Here is a 22,201-nt window from a genome sequence, read left to right as displayed (position 1 = left end):
GGACATTGTGGGTCTACCCACAGCACATGGACTGCAGCGGGTCAGGAAGGCAGCTCACCCCCACCTTCTCAAGGGGCAACTAGGGACAGGGGCAGTAAATACTGGGCCCAGCCAGTGATGCCCATCCCACAACTGGAGCAAAAGAAGGGAATGTTTTCAAGAAGGAGTTGGATATTGTTCTTAGAATTAAATACATCAAAGGATTTGGGAACAAATTGGGAACATGCGACAGAACTGGATGATCAGCGATGACCATATGGAATCTAGATGCTCCAAAATCTTGGAATCACAGAATTATATATATAGAGAGAGAGAGGGTCTAATGAAGGAGAATCCGATGGATACAGAGAGATAGCTAGAGAGTGAGAGTGAGCTAGACAGAGACAACAAGACTGCGAAAGGGAGAAAGAGAGACTCACCATTTTGATAGAAAGGTTTCCTGGGAGGGATGGTGACTCCATTGATGACAACAGTTTGGTTCTGAGCCAAGATCAGGTCCAACCCCAGCATTATCCTCAATACCTGCAACAAAACCGGGAGAGAGTGAGGGAGTGGGAGAGAGAGAGAGAGACAGGGAGAGAGAGAGAGAGTGGGAGAGAGAGGGAGAGAGGGAGGGGGGAGAGAGAGAGAGAGACAGAGAGAGAGAGAGAGAGAGAGAGAGTGGGAGAGAGAGGGAGAGAGGGAGGGGGGAGAGAGAGAGAGAGAGAGAGAGACAGAGAGAGAGAGAGAGAGAGAGGGAGGGAGAGAGGGGGGAGAGAGAGAGAGAGAGACAGAGACAGAGAGAGGGAGAGGGAGAGAGGGAGGGAGAGAGCAAGGGAGAGAGGGGGAGAGAGAGAGAGAGAGATAGAGAGAGGGAGGGAGAGAGACAGAGACGGGGGGGAGAGAGAGAGAGAGAGAGAAAGACAGAGAGGGAGAGAGAGAGAGACAGAGAGAGACAGAGAGGGGGGGAGAGAGAGAGAGAGAGACAGAGAGAGAGAGAGAGACGGGGGGGAGAGAGAGACAGACAGACAGACAGACAGAGACAGAGACAGAGAGGGAGAAAGGGAGAGAGAGAGAGAGAGATAGAGTACATCTACAACAGAGAGCAAGGGAATGAAGATTGGATTAGGATATGGATGGGAATGCGATTGAGATATTGGTGAGGATGTGACTAGGATATGGATTGGAATGGGATAGGGAAGTTGGTGAGGATGTGGTTGGGATATGGATTGGAATGGGATTGGGATATTGGTGAAGCTGAGATGTTGATCAGGATTGAATTTGAATATTGACAGGTTTAGGATGTTGATGCAGATGGATATTGATGAGGATGTGATTGGGATATGGGTAGAAATGGGAATGGGATATTGATGAGGATGTGATTGGGATATGGGTAGGAATGGGAATGGGATATTGATGACGATGTGATTGGAGAACTGATGAGAATGGAATGAGAATACTAATGGAGAATTGGGCTGTTGATTGGGTTGCATTGAGATATTTATGGAGATTGGAATGGGAGGTTTGGGATTTGTCTTTACTGTGGACTGTGCCATAATATTTGAGGGTTAATGGATAATTCTGACTGACCTTTGGACACTGTTTACGACTGCTGGAACATTCTGCTGTGGACAGGTAAATCGCCCATGTCCCATCCACTGAGGAGGCCATGTTGTAGGTGCAGGTCCCATCGAAATTGAAGTGTTTCCCATCGAAGGTCCGGAAGTGAAAGCCACTCCATGTCATACACGTGGCAAAGAATCGATATCCTCTCAGTGAGCTCCGCTGACCCACCGACATCCATGGGTTCAGGAGCAAGGGTGCTGACAGAGCATCTGTCAATCCAACAGAGGGTCACTGCACATGTGGGCACTTTACTAATCATTCAGGTTATCATTACGCACTCCAAACAATTCCCAGACCACTCCCACCAAAACCTCTTCCCAGTCTCCTGCACCTCCAACGTACAATGCCAATCTACTGCCTCCCAGACCACACCCCCAATCCATTCTCCAATCACTGACCCTGGAACACTAAACATCAATTCCCTTTCTCTATCCTCTCCTTGTTGGAAGATTTCTAAACCTTAACCTAAGTCTGGACATCCAAATTGCAACTGACCATTGGGCCATAAGCTGACCATTGATGGGCCATAAGCTGACCATTGATGGGCCATATGCGGACCATTGATGGGCCATATGCGGACCATTGATGGGCCATAAGCTGACCATTGATGGGCCATATGCGGACCATTGATGGGCCATTAGCTGACCATTGATGGGCCATATGCGGACCATTGATGGGCCATTAGCTGACCATTGATGGGCTATATTGATCGGGAAGGTAAGTGATTGTTATTTGAGTGGGTGTGTTCTAGACCCCAGGTCCTCCAGCCTCCCTCCCTCCTCCTCTAACCTAAATTAAGAGTCCACAGACTTGCCCCAAAAAGAGGGTCCAAGGAAGTTCCTGTGGATTGAAGAGTGAGGCTTTAGCTCAGGAATCTTTGACAAGGAGGTTGAGTGAAGTGATTACGCCACAGTTGAAGAGGGTGAAGACATGACTGCCTAGCTGGTTCAGTGTGCTACGTGCTTGATGTGGGAGGTCAATGACTCTGGTGTGTCTGGCTCGTATAAGTGTGGAAAGTGTATGCATGTTCAGCTATTGACCGAGCATATTGCAGAACTCGAGGACCTTAGGCTCATCCGAGAGAACGAGATCTTTCTGGACAAGACCATCAGCGAGGTTATAACACCAATCATGCCAGAAGAGAGCAGACGATGAGGAAGGCAGAGAGGAGACAGGTGCAAGAGACTCCAGGGGAAGTACCTGTCAGGAACAAGTTGAATCTTTTGGAAACAGTAGAGACAGATGACACTGCCAGTCCGCGAGGCGGCCAGGTCTGTCAATCAAAAGTTGGTGTGGAGGCAGAGCGGAAGAGTCAGACATGCACAGAGCCGTGGGAATAGGGGACTCCATAGTGAGAGGAACTGACTGGGGTTTTTGTGGCAGCAGACGGGATTTAAGGACAGTGTGTTGCCTTCCTGGTGCCAGGGTGAAAGACATCACAGACAGAGTGCAGGAAATCCTCAAGGATGAGGGTGAAGAGCCAGAGGTGATTGTACATCTTGGCACAAATGATGTCGGGAAGAAGAGGAGGCACATACTACAGCGGGACTTCGTAGAACTAGGAAGAAGGCTGAAAAGCAGGATGTCCAAGGTGGTTATCTCCGGTTTGCTTCCAGTTCCTCAGGCTGGAGAGGCCAGGAACAGGGAGATAATGGACTTGAATGTGTGGCTGGGGAACTGGTGCAGGAATAAATTCTTGGATCACTGGGGTATATTTTGTGGTAAGCATAAATTCTACAAGAGAGACGGTGTGCCCACGGCTACCCCTTTGGTCTGGAGGAAGTGGGAGGATTCAAAGGAGAAATTGTTAAGGGTGAGGACCAGTTCGGCCAAACGAATGAGAGTGTCAGTGGAAGGGGACTGTTGGGGACGTCGGGAGAGGAAGAAATGGGGGCCCTGGTCACGGCGGATGGAGGTGTAGAGGGATTGGAAATCCATGGTGAAGATGAGGCGTTGGGGGCCGGGGAAACGGAAGTCTTGGAGGAAGTGGAGGGCGTAGGTGGTGTCTCGAACATATGTGGGGTGTTCCTGGACTAGAGGATAGGACAGTATCGAGGTAGGTAGAGATGAGTTCAGAGGGGCAGGAGCATGTTGAGACAATGGGTCGGCCAGGATGGTCAGGCTTGTAGATCTTGGGAAGGAGGTAGAACCGGGCAGTGCGGGGTTCCTGGACTATGAGGTTGGAAGATCCACACTTATCTCTCCACCTTTCAGGCTCTCTGCCTTTATTCCTGATGAAGGGCTTTTGCCCGAAATGTCGATTTCGCTGCTCGTTGGATGCTGCCTGAACTGCTGTGCTCTTCCAGCACCACTGATCCAGAATCTGGTTTCCAGCATCTGCAGTCATTGTTTTTACCTATTATCTATTATTATCTATTCTAAGCTGACCATAGATGGACCATTAACTGACCATTGGCTGACCATTTCCAAGAGGAATTAACATGAGACAATCTAACCACTGCCCCTTGGCACTTAGTGGTGTTACCATCCCCCACTATTAACATCCTGGGAGTTACCATTGAACAGAAACTCAATTGGGCGCACTATACAAACACACTGCACTGCAGAAATTCACCTCCCAAACCCACAAACAGCTTCCATCGAGTAGGAAAAGGGCCAGCAGATACATGTTCCCCTCCAAGTCACTCATCATCTTGACTTGGAAATATATCACTGTTCCTTCAGTGTCACTGGGTCAGAATCCTGCAGCCCCGTCTATCCTGTCGGCAGTACACCCTGCTGCTTTCTGCGGGTTGGTGGGGGAGGGAGTGGATGCCTATGGACCTGGTGCCAATCCAGCGGCTGCTTTGTCCTGGATGGGGTCACGCTAATGGAATGCCCTCCCTGAGGGGTTTGTGGGTCTACTGACAGCACATGGACTGCAGTGACTGGAGAAGGCAGCTCACCCCCACCTTCTCAAGGGGGTAACTCGAGGGATGGGGCAATAAATGCTGGGCCCAGCCAGTGACCCCCATATCTCCGAAGTGAATAATTGTAAACAGTGTGCTGACCTGATGGAATGATGTGGGAGCAGGAGAAGCAGTAATCGGAGGAAATGTTCCTCCAGCTGTGACCCCATGACGAAATGCAGCAATCTTCCATCACCATAAATGAAACGTTACTGATCCCTGGAAACTCCTGACAATTCCACGTCATGTAGCAACGGCCCAGGAAGCTTCCTCCTGGAATAACAAGCACACAACATTCAAGGCTGACAGAACCAGATTTCCAGGAGATTTGGGAATGGGGTCAATAACACCGCTAACACTGGGAAGGGGGAAGATTGGGATGAGAGATTCCAAGTGATTCATCAGGAATGGCATTTGTCCAAAACATTGATTTTCCTGCTCCTCGGATACTGCCTGACCTGCTGTGCTTTTCCAGCACCACTCTGACCGAGAGTCTGGTCTCCAGCATCTGCAGTCCTCACTTTTGCCGAGATTCCAAGTGATGTCTGTTTACTGGAGGCAACTGCTCATCGTCTTTTTTAGCAGAGACGGAGGACACATCACTGCAGCAAGCCATTCCGTCCAATCACATTTTTCCAAACATCCCTCTTTTCACAAGAAAACATTGGCTCCGTGGTTAGCACTCCTGCCTCACAGCGCCAGGGACCCAGGTTCGATTCCACCCTCAGACAGCTGTCCGTGTGGAGTTTGCACATTCTCCCCGAGTCTGCATGGGTTTCTCTGGGGTGCTCCGGTTTCCTCCCACAGTCCAAAGGTGTGCAGTGAGGGTGGATTGGCCATGGGAAGTTGTCCATAGTGCCGAGAGATATGTGGGTTAGCCAGGGGATGGGAAGTTGGTAAGGGTGGATGGGGTGCTGGTTGGAGAATCAGTGTGGACTTGCAGGGACGAATAGCGAGTTCCCCAACTGCAGGATTCTAAGTAAAACTGAAACATTTGCGTTCACTATCTGTGCAGTGAGAAGAGAGTTGGGAGAGGGGCCAGTCTGAGGTGACCACATCTCAGGATGAGTCTGACAGCAGACAAACACAGGCAAAACTGGAGCAGGAGATGGCCCCTCCACTCCACACAAACTACATTTCTCCAAACCGTGCCCAGGCAAACAGCCAGGGGCTGGGGACAATCTGGGGGGGAAGCTGGGGGGGTGGGTGTGTGAGGGGTCAGCGGTCCGAGATTGCTGAGTTGCTCACCTTCAGTACACTGAGACCCGCTGTACCCAGCACAACATCCATATCTCGTGCTGTTAAACCTCACGGTCACTGTCTCCGCCGGCCTGGGAGAGCAGATTAACACAGAGTGTCATCAGGCCATTCACAAAAACACACACACACTCACACACTCACACACACACACAGTCTCACACACTTGCACACACACTCACACACTTACATACACACACTCACACAAACTCACACTCACATACACACTCTCACACACTCGCACACGCACTCACACACACACAAACACTCACACAAACTCACACTCACACACACACTCACACACACACTCTCACACTCTCATGCACACTCACACACTCACTCACTCACACACACTCAAACACACACATTCACACACACACTCACACACACACCCTCACATACACACCCTCACACACACACACTCACACACCCACACTTGAATACACTCACACTCGCATACACACACACACACATTCTCACACACTCTCACACACATGCACTCACGCACTCTCATACACACTCACACATTCACACACTCACTCACACACACTCCAACACTCACACACTCACACACACACGCCCTCACAGACACTCATACATGCACTCACACACTCACACTCACACTCACACACTCACACTCACACGCACTCACACACACACACACATACATTCACACACTCACTCACACACACTCACACACACACTCACACTCACACTCAAACACACACACACCCTCACACACACACTCACTCACACACACACACCCTCACACACAGTCACATGCACACACACACTCACTCATGCACACATACACTCACTTGAATACTTACACTCAAACACACACACACTCGCACACTCACACACACACTCGCACACATACACACACATACTCACACACTCACACACATATTCTCACACACACTCACAGACTCACACTCACACTCACTCACACACACTCACACACACTCACACATCCACAGTTTCTCACACACTCACACACATGCACACACACTGTCTCACTCTCTCACACACATGCTCATATGCACACACTCTCTCTCTCACACACACTCTCTCACACACACTCACATACACACACACTCTCTCTCACACACACACTCTTTCACACACACGCTCACATGCACACAAACACACACACTCTCTCAAATACTCTCTTTCACACTCATTCACACGCACACATTTTCATTCTCACACACACGTACACACACTCTCATTCACATACTGTCTCTCTCTCTCTCACTCACACATCTCTCTCACACACATGCGCACACACACACACACTCAAACACTCACACACATCACACACAATCTCACTCACACACACACATTCACATACACACTCATGCACAAAGTCTCTCTCTCACACAAACACACTCACACACGCACACTTCCACTCTCCCTCTCACGCATACACACACGCGTATACATACACACACACTCTCTCACACACACACAAACTGTCACACCCACTCCCACTCTATCTCTCTCACACACACATACACACAGACTCTCTCACACACAGTCATACTCACACTCATCCACACACACACTCACCCACCCACTCTTTCTCTCTCACACCCACACACTCACAAGCACCTGATGTGTCTCACACACATGCACACACTCACGTTCACACACACTCTCTCTCACACGCACATACTCACAAGCACACACTCTCATTCACACACACACACAAACACACACTGTCTCTCTCACATACATCACACACTCACCTATACACACTCTCTCTCTCACATACATACACACACACTGACACACGCACACACTCTCTCACACACATACTTATTTACATACACGCTCTCTCACATACACGCTCACACATCACTCACACACTCACGCGCAAACACACTCTTTCTCTCTCTCACACACACAGACACATAAACACTCACACTCTCTCTCACACACATCACATCACACACACTCTCACATGCACACACAATCACACACTCCTTCACACACACATACACACACTATGTATATACATCACACACACACATACTCTCTCATTCACACACACACACACATAGAGTCTGTCACATGCACTCATTCACACAAACACATATACACACATTCACATGCACAAACACACACTCTCTTTCTCACACACACATGCTCACACATACTCACACACTCTCACACACATACACACACACTCATATACACACACACACTCGCACACTCTCATGCATACTCACACACAGACACACACTCACACACTCACACAAACACTCACACACACACACTCACATACAGTCTCTCACACACACACACTCCCACACTCACTCACACACACTCACACGCACACTTACACACACACACACTGTCTCTCACACGCACACTGTCTCTCTCACAAACACTCACACGCGCTCACACACACACTCACAGACACACACAGTCTCACACACTCGCACACACACACACACACACATACACACACTCACACAAACTCACACTCACACACACACTCTCACACACACACTCTCACACTCTCATACACACTCACACACTCACACACTCACACACACACTCTCATACACACTCACACACTCACACACACACACTCACACACATACCCTCACACACCCACACTTGAACACACTCACACTCGCATACACACACACGCACATTCTCACACACACACACACTCACACACTCTCACACATACTCACACACATGCACTCACACACTCTCATACACTCTCATACACACTCACACATTCACACACTCACTCACACACACTCAAACACTCACACACACACGCCCTCACACACACTCATACATGCACTCATACACTCACACTCACACACTCACACTCACACGCACGCACTCTCACACACACACATATATTCACACACTCACTCACACACACTCACACACACACACACACACTCAAACACACACACACAAACCCTCACACACACATTCACACACTCACACACACACACCCTCACACACAGTCACATGCACACACACTCACTCATGCACGCATACACTCACTTGAACACTCACACTCAAACACACACACTCGCACACTCACACACACACTCGCACACATACACACACATACTCACACACTCACACACATATTCTCACACACACTCACAGACTCACATTCACACTCACTCACACACACTCACACACACACTCACACATCCACAGTTTCTCTCACACACACACTCACATGCACACACACTGTCTCACTCTCTCACACACACGCTCATATGCACACACTCTCTCTCTCACACACACTCTCTCACACACACACAAACACACACACTATCTCAAATACTCTCTTTCACACTCATTCACACGCACACATTTTCATTCACACACACACATGTACACACACTCTCATTCACATACTGTCTCTCTCTCTCACTCACACATCTCTCTCACACACATGCGCACACACACACACTCAAACACTCACACACATCACACACAATCTCACTCACACACACACATTCACACACACACTCATGCACAAAGTCTCTCTCTCACACAAACACACTCACTCACACACGCACACTTCCACTCTCCCTCTCACGCATACACACACGCGTATACATACACACACACTCTCTCACACACACACAAACTGTCACACCCACTCCCACTCTATCTCTCTCACACACACATACACACAGACTCTCTCACACACAGTCATACTCACACTCATCCACACACACACTCACCCACCCACTCTTTCTCTCTCACACCCACATACTCACAAGCACCTGATGTGTCTCACACACATGCACACACTCACGTTCACACACACTCTCTCTCACACGCACATACTCACAAGCACACACTCTCATTCACACACACACACAAACACACACTGTCTCTCTCACATACATCACACACTCACCCATACACACTCTCTCTCTCACATACATACACACACACTGACACACGCACACACTCTCTCACACACACACTTATTTAAATACACGCTCTCTCACATACACGCTCACACATCACTCACACACTCACGCGCAAACACACTCTTTCTCTCTCTCGCACACACAGACACACAAACACTCACACTCTCTCTCACACACATCACATCACACACACTCTCACATGCACACACAATCACACACTCCTTCACACACACATACACACACTATGTATATACATCACACACACACATACTCTCTCATTCACACACACACACACATAGAGTCTGTCACATGCACTCATTCACACAAACACATATACACACATTCACATGCACAAACACACACTCTCTTTCTCACACACACATGCTCACACACACACACACACACTCATTCACTCACACACATACACTCAGACTCACACACACACACCTACCCTCTCTCTCATACACCCATACACACGCACTTACTCACCCACTCACACATCACTCACACACTCACGCGCAAACACACTCTTTCTCTCTCTCACACACATAGACACTCACACTCTCTCTCACACACATCACATCACACACACTTTCACATGCACACACACACATACTCACATACTCCTTCACACACACATACACACACATTATGTCATATACATCACACACACACAGACTCTCTCTCTCACACACACACACACACACACACACAAACACACACATACTCACACACTCCTTCACACACACATACACACACACACACACAATGGTTACACAGCAACAGGAATATCCTGCAGAAATAAAATCCGGAATCAGTAATTCAGGAATAATTCAGGCAGTAACTGTGCAGAATGGGATTGAGTTAAAGGGTCAGGTTGGTGACTTCCACCCGAATGTGTTCGCAGCATTTTACAGGGAGTTCAGGGGAGATTCCCAGAATGGTGCCTGTGATGGAGAGACTCAATGATGAGGAGAGGCTGGATAAGCTCGCATTGTTTTCTTTCAAGCAGAGATGGTTAAGAGAGGAATGTGATAGAGGTGTGTAAAATTATCACAGCATGGACAGGATGGCTAGGAAGCAGCGATTCCCCTGAGATGAAGGGTCACATTTCTGATGTGAAACCAGGGGTTTCCCTGGGATGTGAAGTGGGACTGTTTACCCACAGGGTGGTGGATCTGGAGTGTACTGCCTGGGAGGGGACGCAGATAAAAACCTCACACCCTTTGAGAAGGTGGTGAACGTACTGGGACAGTGGAATGATCACTTGATTATTCATCCAGACACTAAGCTCATGTTCTGGGGTCTCCTGCTTGAATCCTGCTGGACACACCGAGAGACGGAGGTTCAGAGCAACACACCATCCTGAGCCAGTCGGCCTCCATGTGACTCCAGCCTCACAGCTCTGTGGCTGACCCTCTGGGTAGTTAGACATAGGCAATAGCCACATCCTATAATGGAACACGAGAAAACTCCCTGGGAGGAGCATTCAAAAGTTCATAACATTCCAGGTTCTGGGCCCAGTGAGGGAAGTGGGATTAGTGTAGATATAGTGCAGAGGGGAAGGGGAGATTGACTGGAGGTGTGGGGGTGGGGAGAAAGGAAGGGAGTTACTTGGCAGGGAGGTGGACATTTGGGGGCAGTGGGGTGTGAGGGACAGGGACTGGGTGTCCTGTCATTATACACTTACTTGTGAACAAAGCAGAGAGCCTCGGGCCCAGACTGGGTGTAATACTGGGAGATACCATTGTCTCCTCCATACACAGCTCGCATCTTCTCCTGGTCCAACCTCCACCCGTTCAGGTTGTAGTGATAGAGACCGGCACAAGGCACCTCCGCCTCGGCTCGGGGAGAGATCACCTCAACTCGGGACAGCTCCACAGTCTGTTCACACCAGTGTCTGTGGGGCACAGCAAGTACACACTGTTACACACTGATACACACAGTTATATGCTGTTACACGCTGTTACACACTGGTACACACAGTTATATGCTATTACACACTATTACACACTGGTACTCATAGTTACATGCTATTACACACTATTACACACTGGTACTCACAGTTATATGCTATTACACGCTGTTACACACTTGTACACACAGTTATATGATATTACACACTATTACACACTGGTACTCACAGTTATATGCTATTACACGCTGTTACACACTGGTACACACAGATATATGCTATTACACACTGTTACACATTGGTACACACAGTTATATGCTGTTACACACTGTTACACACTGGTACACACAGTTATATGCTGTTACACGCTGTTACACACTGGTACACACAGTTATATGCTATTACACACTGGTACACACAGTTATATGCTATTACACGCTGTTACACACTGGTACACACAGTTATATGCTATTACACACTGTTACACACTGGTACACACAGTTATTTGCTATTACACACTGTTACACATTGGTACACACAGTTATATGCTATTACACACTGTTACACTCTGGTACACACAGTTATATGCTATTACACACTGTTACATGCTGGTACACACAGTTATATGCTGTTACACGCTGTTACACACTGGTACGCACAGTTATTTGCTATTACACACTGTTACACACTGGTACACACAGTTATATGCTGTTACACGCTGTTACACACTGGTACACACAGTTATATGCTATTACACGCTGTTACACACTGGTACACACAGTTATATGCTGTTACACGCTCTTACACACTGGTACTCACAGTTATATGCTATTACACACTATTACACACTGGTACTCATAGTTATATGCTGTTACACGCTGTTACACACTGGTACACACAGTTATATGCTGTTACAGGCTGTTACACACTGGTACTCACAGTTATATGCTATTACAGTTGAAAATGTGTTGCTGGTTAAAGCACAGCAGGTCAGGCAGCATCCAAGGAATAGGAAATTCGACGTTTCGGGCATAAGCTATTACACGCTGTTTTCATATGTTTACAAACATTTACACACTGATACGCACAGTCACACGCTGTCAAACGTTGTGACACACACTTAGACACATTGCACACTGTTGCACAGTAACACTCCATTACACACAGTTACACTCTGTCACACGCTGTTACACTCTGTCACACGCTGTTACACACAATTACACACAGTTACAAACAGTTACACTCTGTCACGCACTGTTAATCACCGTTACATACTGTCACTCGCTGTCACACACAGTTACACACTGTCACATGCTGTTACACACACTTACACTCTGTCACATGCTGTTACACACAGTTACGCTCTGTCACATGCTGTTATACACTGTTACACACTGTCACATGCTGTTACACACAGTTACACTCTGTCACACACAGTTACACACAGTTACACTCTGTCACACGCTGTCACACGCTGTCACACACAGTTACACACTATTACACACAGTTATACTCTGTCACACACTGTTACACTCTGTCAAACACAGTTACGCTCTGTCACCCACAGTCACACACCCTAACACACAGTTACACTCTGTTACATGCTGTTACACACACTGTCACACGCTGTTGCACATGGTTACACACAGTTACACTCTGTCACATGCTGTTACACACAGTTACACACTGTCACATGCTGTTACACACAGTTACACTCTGTCACACACAGTTACACACAGTTACACTCTGTCACATGCTGTTACACACAGTTACTCTCTGTCACACACAGTTACACACAGTTACACACAGTTACACTCTGTCATACACTGTTACACTCTGCCACACGCTGTCACACACAGTTACACACTGTCACACGCTGTTACAAACAGTTACACACTGCCACACGCTGTTACACACAGTTACACTTGGTCACACGCTGTTACACACAGTTACACACTGCCACACGCTGTCGCACACAGTTACACACAGTTACACTCTGTCACATGCTGTTACACACAGTTACACTCAGTCACACGCTGTTACACACAGTTACACATTGTCACATGCTGTTACACACAGTTACACTCTGGCACACGCTGTCACACACAGTTACACTCTGGCACACACAGTTACACATTAGCACACACAGTTACACTCTGTCACACACTGTTACACACAGTTACTCTCTGTCACTCGCTGTTACACACAGTTACACACTGCCACACGCTGTTACACACAGTTACACACTACCACACACAGTTATACACAGTTACCCTCTGTCACACGCTGTTACACACAGTTACATACAGTCACATTCTGTCACACACTGTTACACACAGTTACACTCTGTCACACACTGTTACACACTGTCACACGCGGTTACACACAGTTACACACTGCCACACGCTGTTACACACAGTTACACACTACCACACACAGTTATACACAGTTACCCTCTGTCACACGCTGTTACACACAGTTACATACAGTCACATTCTGTCACACGCTGTTACACAGTTACACTCTGTCACACACTGTTACACACTGTCACACGCGGTTACACACAGTTACACACATTCACATTCTGTCACACGCTGTTACACACAGTTACACTCTGTCACACACTGTTACACGCAGTTACCCTCTGTCGCACACAGTTACACACTGTCACACGCTGTTACACGCAGTTACGCACGGTTACACAAAGTTACACTCTGTCACATGATGTTACATACGGTTACATGCAGTTACATACTGTCACACACTGTTACGCACAGTCACACACTGTCAAACGTTGTGACACACACTTAGACACATTGCACACTGTTGCACAGTAACACACCATTACACACAGTTACACTCTGTCACACACAGTTACACTCTGTCACACGCTGTTACACTCTGTCACACGCTGTTACACACAGTTACACTCTACCACACGCTGTTACATACAGTTACACTCTGTCAAACGCTGTTACACACAATTACACACAGTTAAACTCTCTTACACACAGTCTACAAACAGTTACACTCTGTCACACACTGTTAATCACCGTTACATACTGTCACTCGCTGTCACACACAGTTACACACTGTCACAGGCTGTTAAACACAGTTACACACTGTTACACACTGGTACACACAGTTATATGCTATTACACGCTGTTACACACAGTTATATGCTATTATACACTGTTACACACTGGTACACACAGTTATATGCTGTTACACACTGGTACACACAGTTATTTGCTATTACACGCTGTTACACACTGGTACGCAGTTATATGCTATTACACGCTGTTACACATTGGTACACACAGTTATTAGATTAGATTAGATTAGACTTACAGTGTGGAAACAGGCCCTTCGGCCCAACAAGTCCACACCGACCCGCCGAAGCGCAACCCACCCATACCTCTACATTTATCCCTTACCTAACACTACGGGCAATTTAGCTTGGCCAATTCACCTGACCCGCACATCTTTGGACTGTGGGAGGAAACCGGAGCACCCGGAGGAAACCCACGCAGACACGGGGAGAACGTGCAAACTCCACACAGTCAGTCGCCTGAGTCGGGAATTGAACCCGGGTCTACAGGCGCTGTGAGGCAGCAGTGCTAACCACTGTGCCACCGTGCCGCCCATAGATGCTATTACACACAGTTACACACTGGTACACACAGTTATATGCTATTACACGCTGTTACACACTGGTACACACAGTTATATGCTGTTACACGCTGTTACACACTGGTACACACAGTTATATGCTGTTACACACTGTTACACACTGGTACACACAGTTATATACTATTACACGCTGTTACACACTGGTACACACAGTTATATGCTGTTACACGCTGTTACACAAAGTTAAACACAGTTACAAAACTTACACACGCTGTTACACACCGTTACATATGTTTACAAACATTTACACACTGATACGCACAGTCACACAGGGTCAAACGTTGTGACACACACTTAGATGCATTGCACACTGTTGCACAGTGACACACCATTACACACAGTTACACTCTGTCACACGCTGTTACACTCTGTCAAACGCTGTTACACACAATTACACACAGTTAAACTCTCTTATACACAGTCTACAAACAGTTACACTCTGTCACACACTGTTAATCACCGTTACACTCTGTCACACGCTGTCATACACAGTCACTCACAGTTACACACTGTCACACACAGTTAAACACAATTACACTCTGTCACATGCAGTTACACTCTGTCAAACACAGTTACACTCTGTCACATGCTGTTACACACAGTTACACACGGTCACACTCTGGCACACCCTGTCACATACAGTTACACTCTGCCACATGCTGTCACACACAGTAACACACAGTTACACACTGTCACATGCTGTTTCATACAGTTACACACTGTCACACGCTGTTACAATCTGTCACACACAGTTATACTCTGGCACACGCTGTTACACACAGTTACACTCTGGCACACGCTGTTACACACAATTACACTGTCACACGCTGTTACACACAGTTACACTCTACCACACGCTGTTAAACACAGTTACACACTGTTACACATTGGTACACACAGTTATATGCTGTTACACACTGTTACACACTGGTACACACAGTTATTTGCTATTACACGCTGTTACACACTGGTAAACACAGTTATATGCTATTACACACTGTTACACACTGGTACACACAGTTATTTGCTATTACATGCTGTTACACACTGGTACACACAGTTATATGCTATTACACACTGGTACACACAGTTATATGCTATTACCACTGTTACACACTGGTACACACAGTTATATGATATTACACACTGGTACACACAGTTATATGCTATTACACGCTGTTTACATATGTTTACAAACATTTACACACTGATACGCACAGTCACACGCTGTCAAACGTTGTGACACACACTTAGACACATTGCACACTGTTGCACAGTAACACTCCATTACACACAGTTACACTCTGTCACACGCTGTTACACTCTGTCACACACTGTTACACACAATTACACACAGTTAAACTCTCTTACACACAGTCACAAACAGTTACACTCTGTCACGCACTGTTAATCACCGTTACATACTGTCACTCGCTGTCACACACAGTTACACACTGTCACATGCTGTTACACACAGTTACACACTGTTACATGCTGTTACACACAGTTACACATGGTCACACTCTGGCACACCCTGTCATATACAGTTACACTCTGTCACACGCTGTTTCATACAGTTACACACTGTCACATGCTGTTACACACAGTTACACTCTGTCACATGCTGTTACACACAGTTACACACTGTTACACGCTGTTACACACAGTTACACATGGTCACACTCTGGCACACCCTGTCATATACAGTTACACTCTGTCACACACTGTTTCATACAGTTACACACTGTCACATGCTGTTACACACAGTTACACTCTGTCACACACAGTAACACACAGTTACACTCTGTCACACACTGTTTCACACAGTTACACATGGTCACACTCTGGCACACCCTGTCATATACAGTTACACTCTGTCACACGCTGTTTCATACAGTTACACACTGTCACATGCTGTTACACACAGTTACACTCTGTCACACACAGTTACACACAGTTACACTCTGTCATACAGTGTTACACACTGTCACATGCTTTTACACACAGTTACACTCTGTCACACACTGTCACACGCTGTCACACACAGTTACACACTGCCACACGCTGTTACACACAGTTACACTCCGTCACACGCTGTTACACACAGTTACACACTGCCACACGCTGTTACATACAGTTACACTCGGTCACACGCTGTTACACACAGTTACACACTGCCACACACAGTTATACACAGTTACCCTCTGTCACACACAGTTATACACAGTTACACTCTGTCACATGCTGTTACACACTGCCACACAATGTTATACACAGTTACCCTCTGTCACACACAGTTATACACAGTTACACTCTGTCACACACTGTTACACACAGTTACATTCGGTCACATGCTGTCACACACAGTTATACACAGTTACACTCTGTCACACGCTGTTACACACTGCCACACAAAGTTATACACAGTTACCCTCTGTCACACACAGTTATACACAGTTACACTCTGTCACACACTGTTACACACAGTTACATTCGGTCACATGCTGTCACACACAGTTATACACAGTTACACTCTGTCACACGCTGTTACACACTGCCACACACAGTTATACACAGTTACCCTCTGTCACACACAGTTATACACAGTTACACTCTGTCACATGCTGTTACACACTGTTACACTCAGTCACACGCTGTTACACACAGTTACATTCGGTCACATGCTGTCACACACAGTTATACACAGTTACAATCTGTCAAATGCTGTCGCACACAGTTATACACAGTTACACTCTGTCACACGCTGTTACACACAGTTACACACTGCCACACACAGTTATACACAGTTACCCTCTGTCACACACAGTTATACACAGTTACACTCTGTCACATGCTGTTACACACAGTTACACTCAGTCACATGCTGTCACACACAGTTACAAACTGTCACACGTTTTTACACACAGTTACACTCTGTCACACGCTGTCACACACAGTTACACATTAGCACACACAGTTACACACAGTTACACTCTGTCACACGCTGTCACACGCAGTTACACTCTGTCACATGCTGTTACACACAGTTACACTCTGTCACACGCTGTTACACACAGTTACACATTAGCACACACAGTTACACACAGTTACACTCTGTCACACGCTGTCACACACAGTTACACATTAGCACACACAGTTACACACAGTTACACTCTGTCACACGCTGTCACACGCAGTTACACTCTGTCACATGCTGTTACACACAGTTACACTCTGTCACATGCTGTTACACTCTGTCACATACAGTTACACATTAACACACACAGTTACTCACAGTTACCCTCTGTCACTCGCTGTTACACACAGTTACACTCTGTCACACGCTGTCACACACAATTACACACAGTCACACTCTGGCACACGCTGTCACACACAGTTACACTCTGTCACATACATTCACACACAGTTACACATTAACACACACAGTTACTCACAGTTACCCTCTGTCACTCGCTGTTACACACAGTTACACTCTGTCACACGCTGTCACACACAATTACACACAGTCACACTCTGTTACACACTGTCACACACAGTTACACTCTGTCACACACTGATACACACAGTTACACACAGTTGCGCACTGCCACACGCTGTTACACACAATTACACATTAACACACACAGTTACACACAGTTAGACTCTGTCACACACTGTTACACGCTGTCGCACACAATTACACACTGTTACACTCTGTCACACGCTGTTCCACACAGTTACACTCTGTCACATGCTGTTACACACAGTTACACTCTGTCACACGCTGTTGCACACAATCACACTCTGTCCCACACTGTCGCACACATGTACACTCTGTCACGCGCTGTTACACACAGTCACACACAATTACACACTATGAGGGTGGGGGTGAGGTTGTGGAGGGGGTGCCCTTACCCATTCGGAGCTTCAGCTTGTGGGAACAGCTGTAGGATGAGGCTGGCGAGGGTGAGGAGGGGAGGCATCGAGGCTTAGATCGGGTCAGGTTCAGGCTCCAGGAACAGAATGATCCTAAATCCAAACCAGACAATGACACCACCATCAAGAAGTGGACACAGAAGTGATAATACACAGGGACACGGTCAGTGTGGGACACGGTCAGTGTGGGACACAGTCAGTGAGGGACACGGTCAGTGTGGGTCACGGTCAGTGTGGGTCACGGTCAGTGTGGGACATGGTCAGTATGGGACATGGTCAGTATGCGACACGGTCAGTGTGGGACACAGTTAGTGTGGGACACAATCAGTGTGGGACACGGTCAGTATGGGACATGGTCAGTATGGGACACAGTCAGTGTGGGACATGGTCAGTATGGGACACGGTCAGTGTGGGACACAGTCAGTGTGGGTCTCGGTCAGTTTGTGTCACGGTCAGTGTGAGACATGGTCAGTGTGGATCACGGTCAGTGAGGGACACAGTCAGTGTGGGACATGGTCAGTGTGGGTCTCGGTCAGTTTGGGACACGGTCAGTGAGGGACACGGTCAGTGTGAGACATGGTCAGTGTGGGTCACAGTCAGTGTGGGACATGGTCAGTATGGGACATGGTCAGTGTGGGACACGGTCAGTGTGGGTCACGGTCAGTGTGGGACACGGTCAGTGTGGGACACAATCAGTGTGGGACATGGTCAGTATGGGACATGGTCAGTATGGGACACGGTCAGTGTGGGACACAGTCAGTGTGGGTCTCGGTCAGTTTGGGTCACGGTCAGTGTGGGTCACAATCAGTGTGGGTCTCGGTCAGTATGGGACATGGTCAGTATGGGTCTCGGTCAGTTTGGGACACGGTCAGTGTGGGTCACGGTCAGTGTGGGTCTCAGTCAGTGTGAGACATGGTCAGTGTGGATCACGGTCAGTGAGGGACACGGTCAGTGTGGGACATGGTCAGTGTGGGTCTCGGTCAGTTTGGGACATGGTCAGTGAGGGACACGGTCAGTGTGGGACAAGGTCAGTGAGGGACATGGTCAGTGTGGGACACGGTCAGTGAGGGACACGGTCAGTGAGGGACATGGCCAGTGTGGATCATGGTCAGTGTGGGACACGGTCAGTGTGGGTCTCGGTCAGTGTGGGTCTCGGTCAGTGTGGGACACGGTCAGTATGGGACATGGTCAGTGAGGGACATGGTCAGTGTTGGACATGGTCAGTGTGGGACATGGTCAGTGTGGGACATGGTCAGTGTGGATCATGGTCAGTGTGAGACACGGTCAGTGTGGGACATGGTCAGTGTGGGTCACGGTCAGTGTGGGACACGGTCAGTCTGGGACACGGTCAGTGTGGGTTACAGTCAGTGTGAGACACGGTCAGTGTGGGACATGGTCAGTCTGGGACACGGTCAGTCTGGGACACGGTCAGTGTGGGTTACAGTCAGTGTGAGACACGGTCAGTGTGAGACATGGTCAGTGTGGGACGCGGTCAGTGAGGGACATGGTCAGTGTGGGTCACAGTCAGTGTGAGACACGGTCAGTGTGAGACACGGTCAGTGAGGGACATGGTCAGTGTTGGACATGGTCAGTGTGGGACACGGTCAGTGAGGGACACGGTCAGTGTGAGACACGGTCAGTGTGAGACACGGTCAGTGTGGGACATGGTCAGTGAGGGACATGGTCAGTGTGGGTCACGGTCAGTGTGGGACATGGTCAGTCTGGGACACGGTCAGTGTGGGTCACGGTCAGTGTGGGTCACGGTCAGTGTGGGACATGGTCAGTCTGGGACACGGTCAGTGTGGGACATGGTCAGTGTGGGTCACGGTCAGTGTGGGACATGGTTAGTCTGGGACACGGTCAGTCTGGGACATGGTCAGTCTGGGACGTGGTCAGTGTGAGACACGGTCAGTGTGAGACACGGTCAGTGTTGGACACGGTCAGTGAGGGACATGGTCAGTATTGGACACGGTCAGTGTTGGACACGGTCAGTGAGGGACACGGTCAGTGTGGGTTACAGTCAGTGTGAGACATGGTCAGTGTGAGACACGGTCAGTGTGGGACGCGGTCAGTGAGGGACATGGTCAGTGTGGGTCACGGTCAGTGTGGGTCACGGTCAGTGTGGGACATGGTCAGTCTGGGACACGGTCAGTGAGGGACATGGTCAGTGTGGGTCACGGTCAGTGTGGGACATGGTCAGTCTGGGACACGGTCAGTGTTGGACACGGTCAGTGTGAGACACGGTCAGTCTGGGACATGGTCAGTGTGGGACACGGTCAGTGTGGGTCACGGTCAGTGTGGGTCACGGTCAGTGAGGGACATGGTCAGTGTGGGACACGGTCAGTGTGGGTCATGGTCAGTGTTGGACACAGTCAGTGAGGGACATGGTCAGTGAGGGACACGGTCAGTGAGGGACGCGGTCAGTCTGGGACACGGTCAGTCTGGGACACGGTCAGTCTGGGACAATATCTGGGCTGATTGGCTGCATACTGTTCCCTTGTTTCTCTCCAGGGAAAACGATTGCGAGTTCTTCAGTCTCACCAGCGTGTCCTCCTCCCTGCCCCCACTGCTCTCAGTCACTGCTGTACTGTGTCGTGTCCACAATCCTCCAGCTGGGATCTACCCAGAGTCTTGTACAACTTCACCATCACCTCCTTCAGACCCACTTCAAGGTCAGGCCCAGCCGCTGTGACTCCACACGGAGCTCGGTCCCTGGGACCTACACGGAGCTCCCTCCCTGCCTGGATTGTGCTGGTCGAGAGGAATCGAGCCACATAAGGAGCAGGCACTCATACACCAACCACCATGAGCTGCAACACCAGAACCCACCAACATCTGAACCAAACATTCGGCTTAATTTCACAAGCAACACGATCAGAACGTCGTTCAGTCTGCTCAGCCAGAACTTTAGTTTAACATCTGAGAAGGGGAAGGGGCTAACCTTATTAAACACATCC

At 48.2% G+C, this 22,201-nt stretch overlaps 1 protein-coding gene across 1 annotated transcript in view; it reads right to left on the bottom strand.

The window, feature by feature from the left end:
* sspo (SCO-spondin) overlaps nucleotides 1-22,201 on the bottom strand; it is a 538,757-nt gene that overhangs the window by 503,473 nt on the left and 13,083 nt on the right. The window contains exons 4-8 of the mRNA XM_060824077.1: nucleotides 11,391-11,600; nucleotides 5,763-5,845; nucleotides 4,617-4,787; nucleotides 1,570-1,814; nucleotides 420-522 (exon numbers count right to left, since the gene is read on the bottom strand). Coding sequence (XP_060680060.1) covers nucleotides 420-522; nucleotides 1,570-1,814; nucleotides 4,617-4,787; nucleotides 5,763-5,845; nucleotides 11,391-11,600 — 812 coding nt within the window. The remainder of the gene's footprint in view (nucleotides 1-419; nucleotides 523-1,569; nucleotides 1,815-4,616; nucleotides 4,788-5,762; nucleotides 5,846-11,390; nucleotides 11,601-22,201) is intronic.

This window comes from Hemiscyllium ocellatum, chromosome 4 (assembly GCF_020745735.1).
Source record: "Hemiscyllium ocellatum isolate sHemOce1 chromosome 4, sHemOce1.pat.X.cur, whole genome shotgun sequence".
NCBI lineage: Eukaryota > Metazoa > Chordata > Chondrichthyes > Orectolobiformes > Hemiscylliidae > Hemiscyllium > Hemiscyllium ocellatum.
Note: the sequence above shows the minus strand (reverse complement) of the source record. Positions and strands in the feature narration are given on the sequence as shown.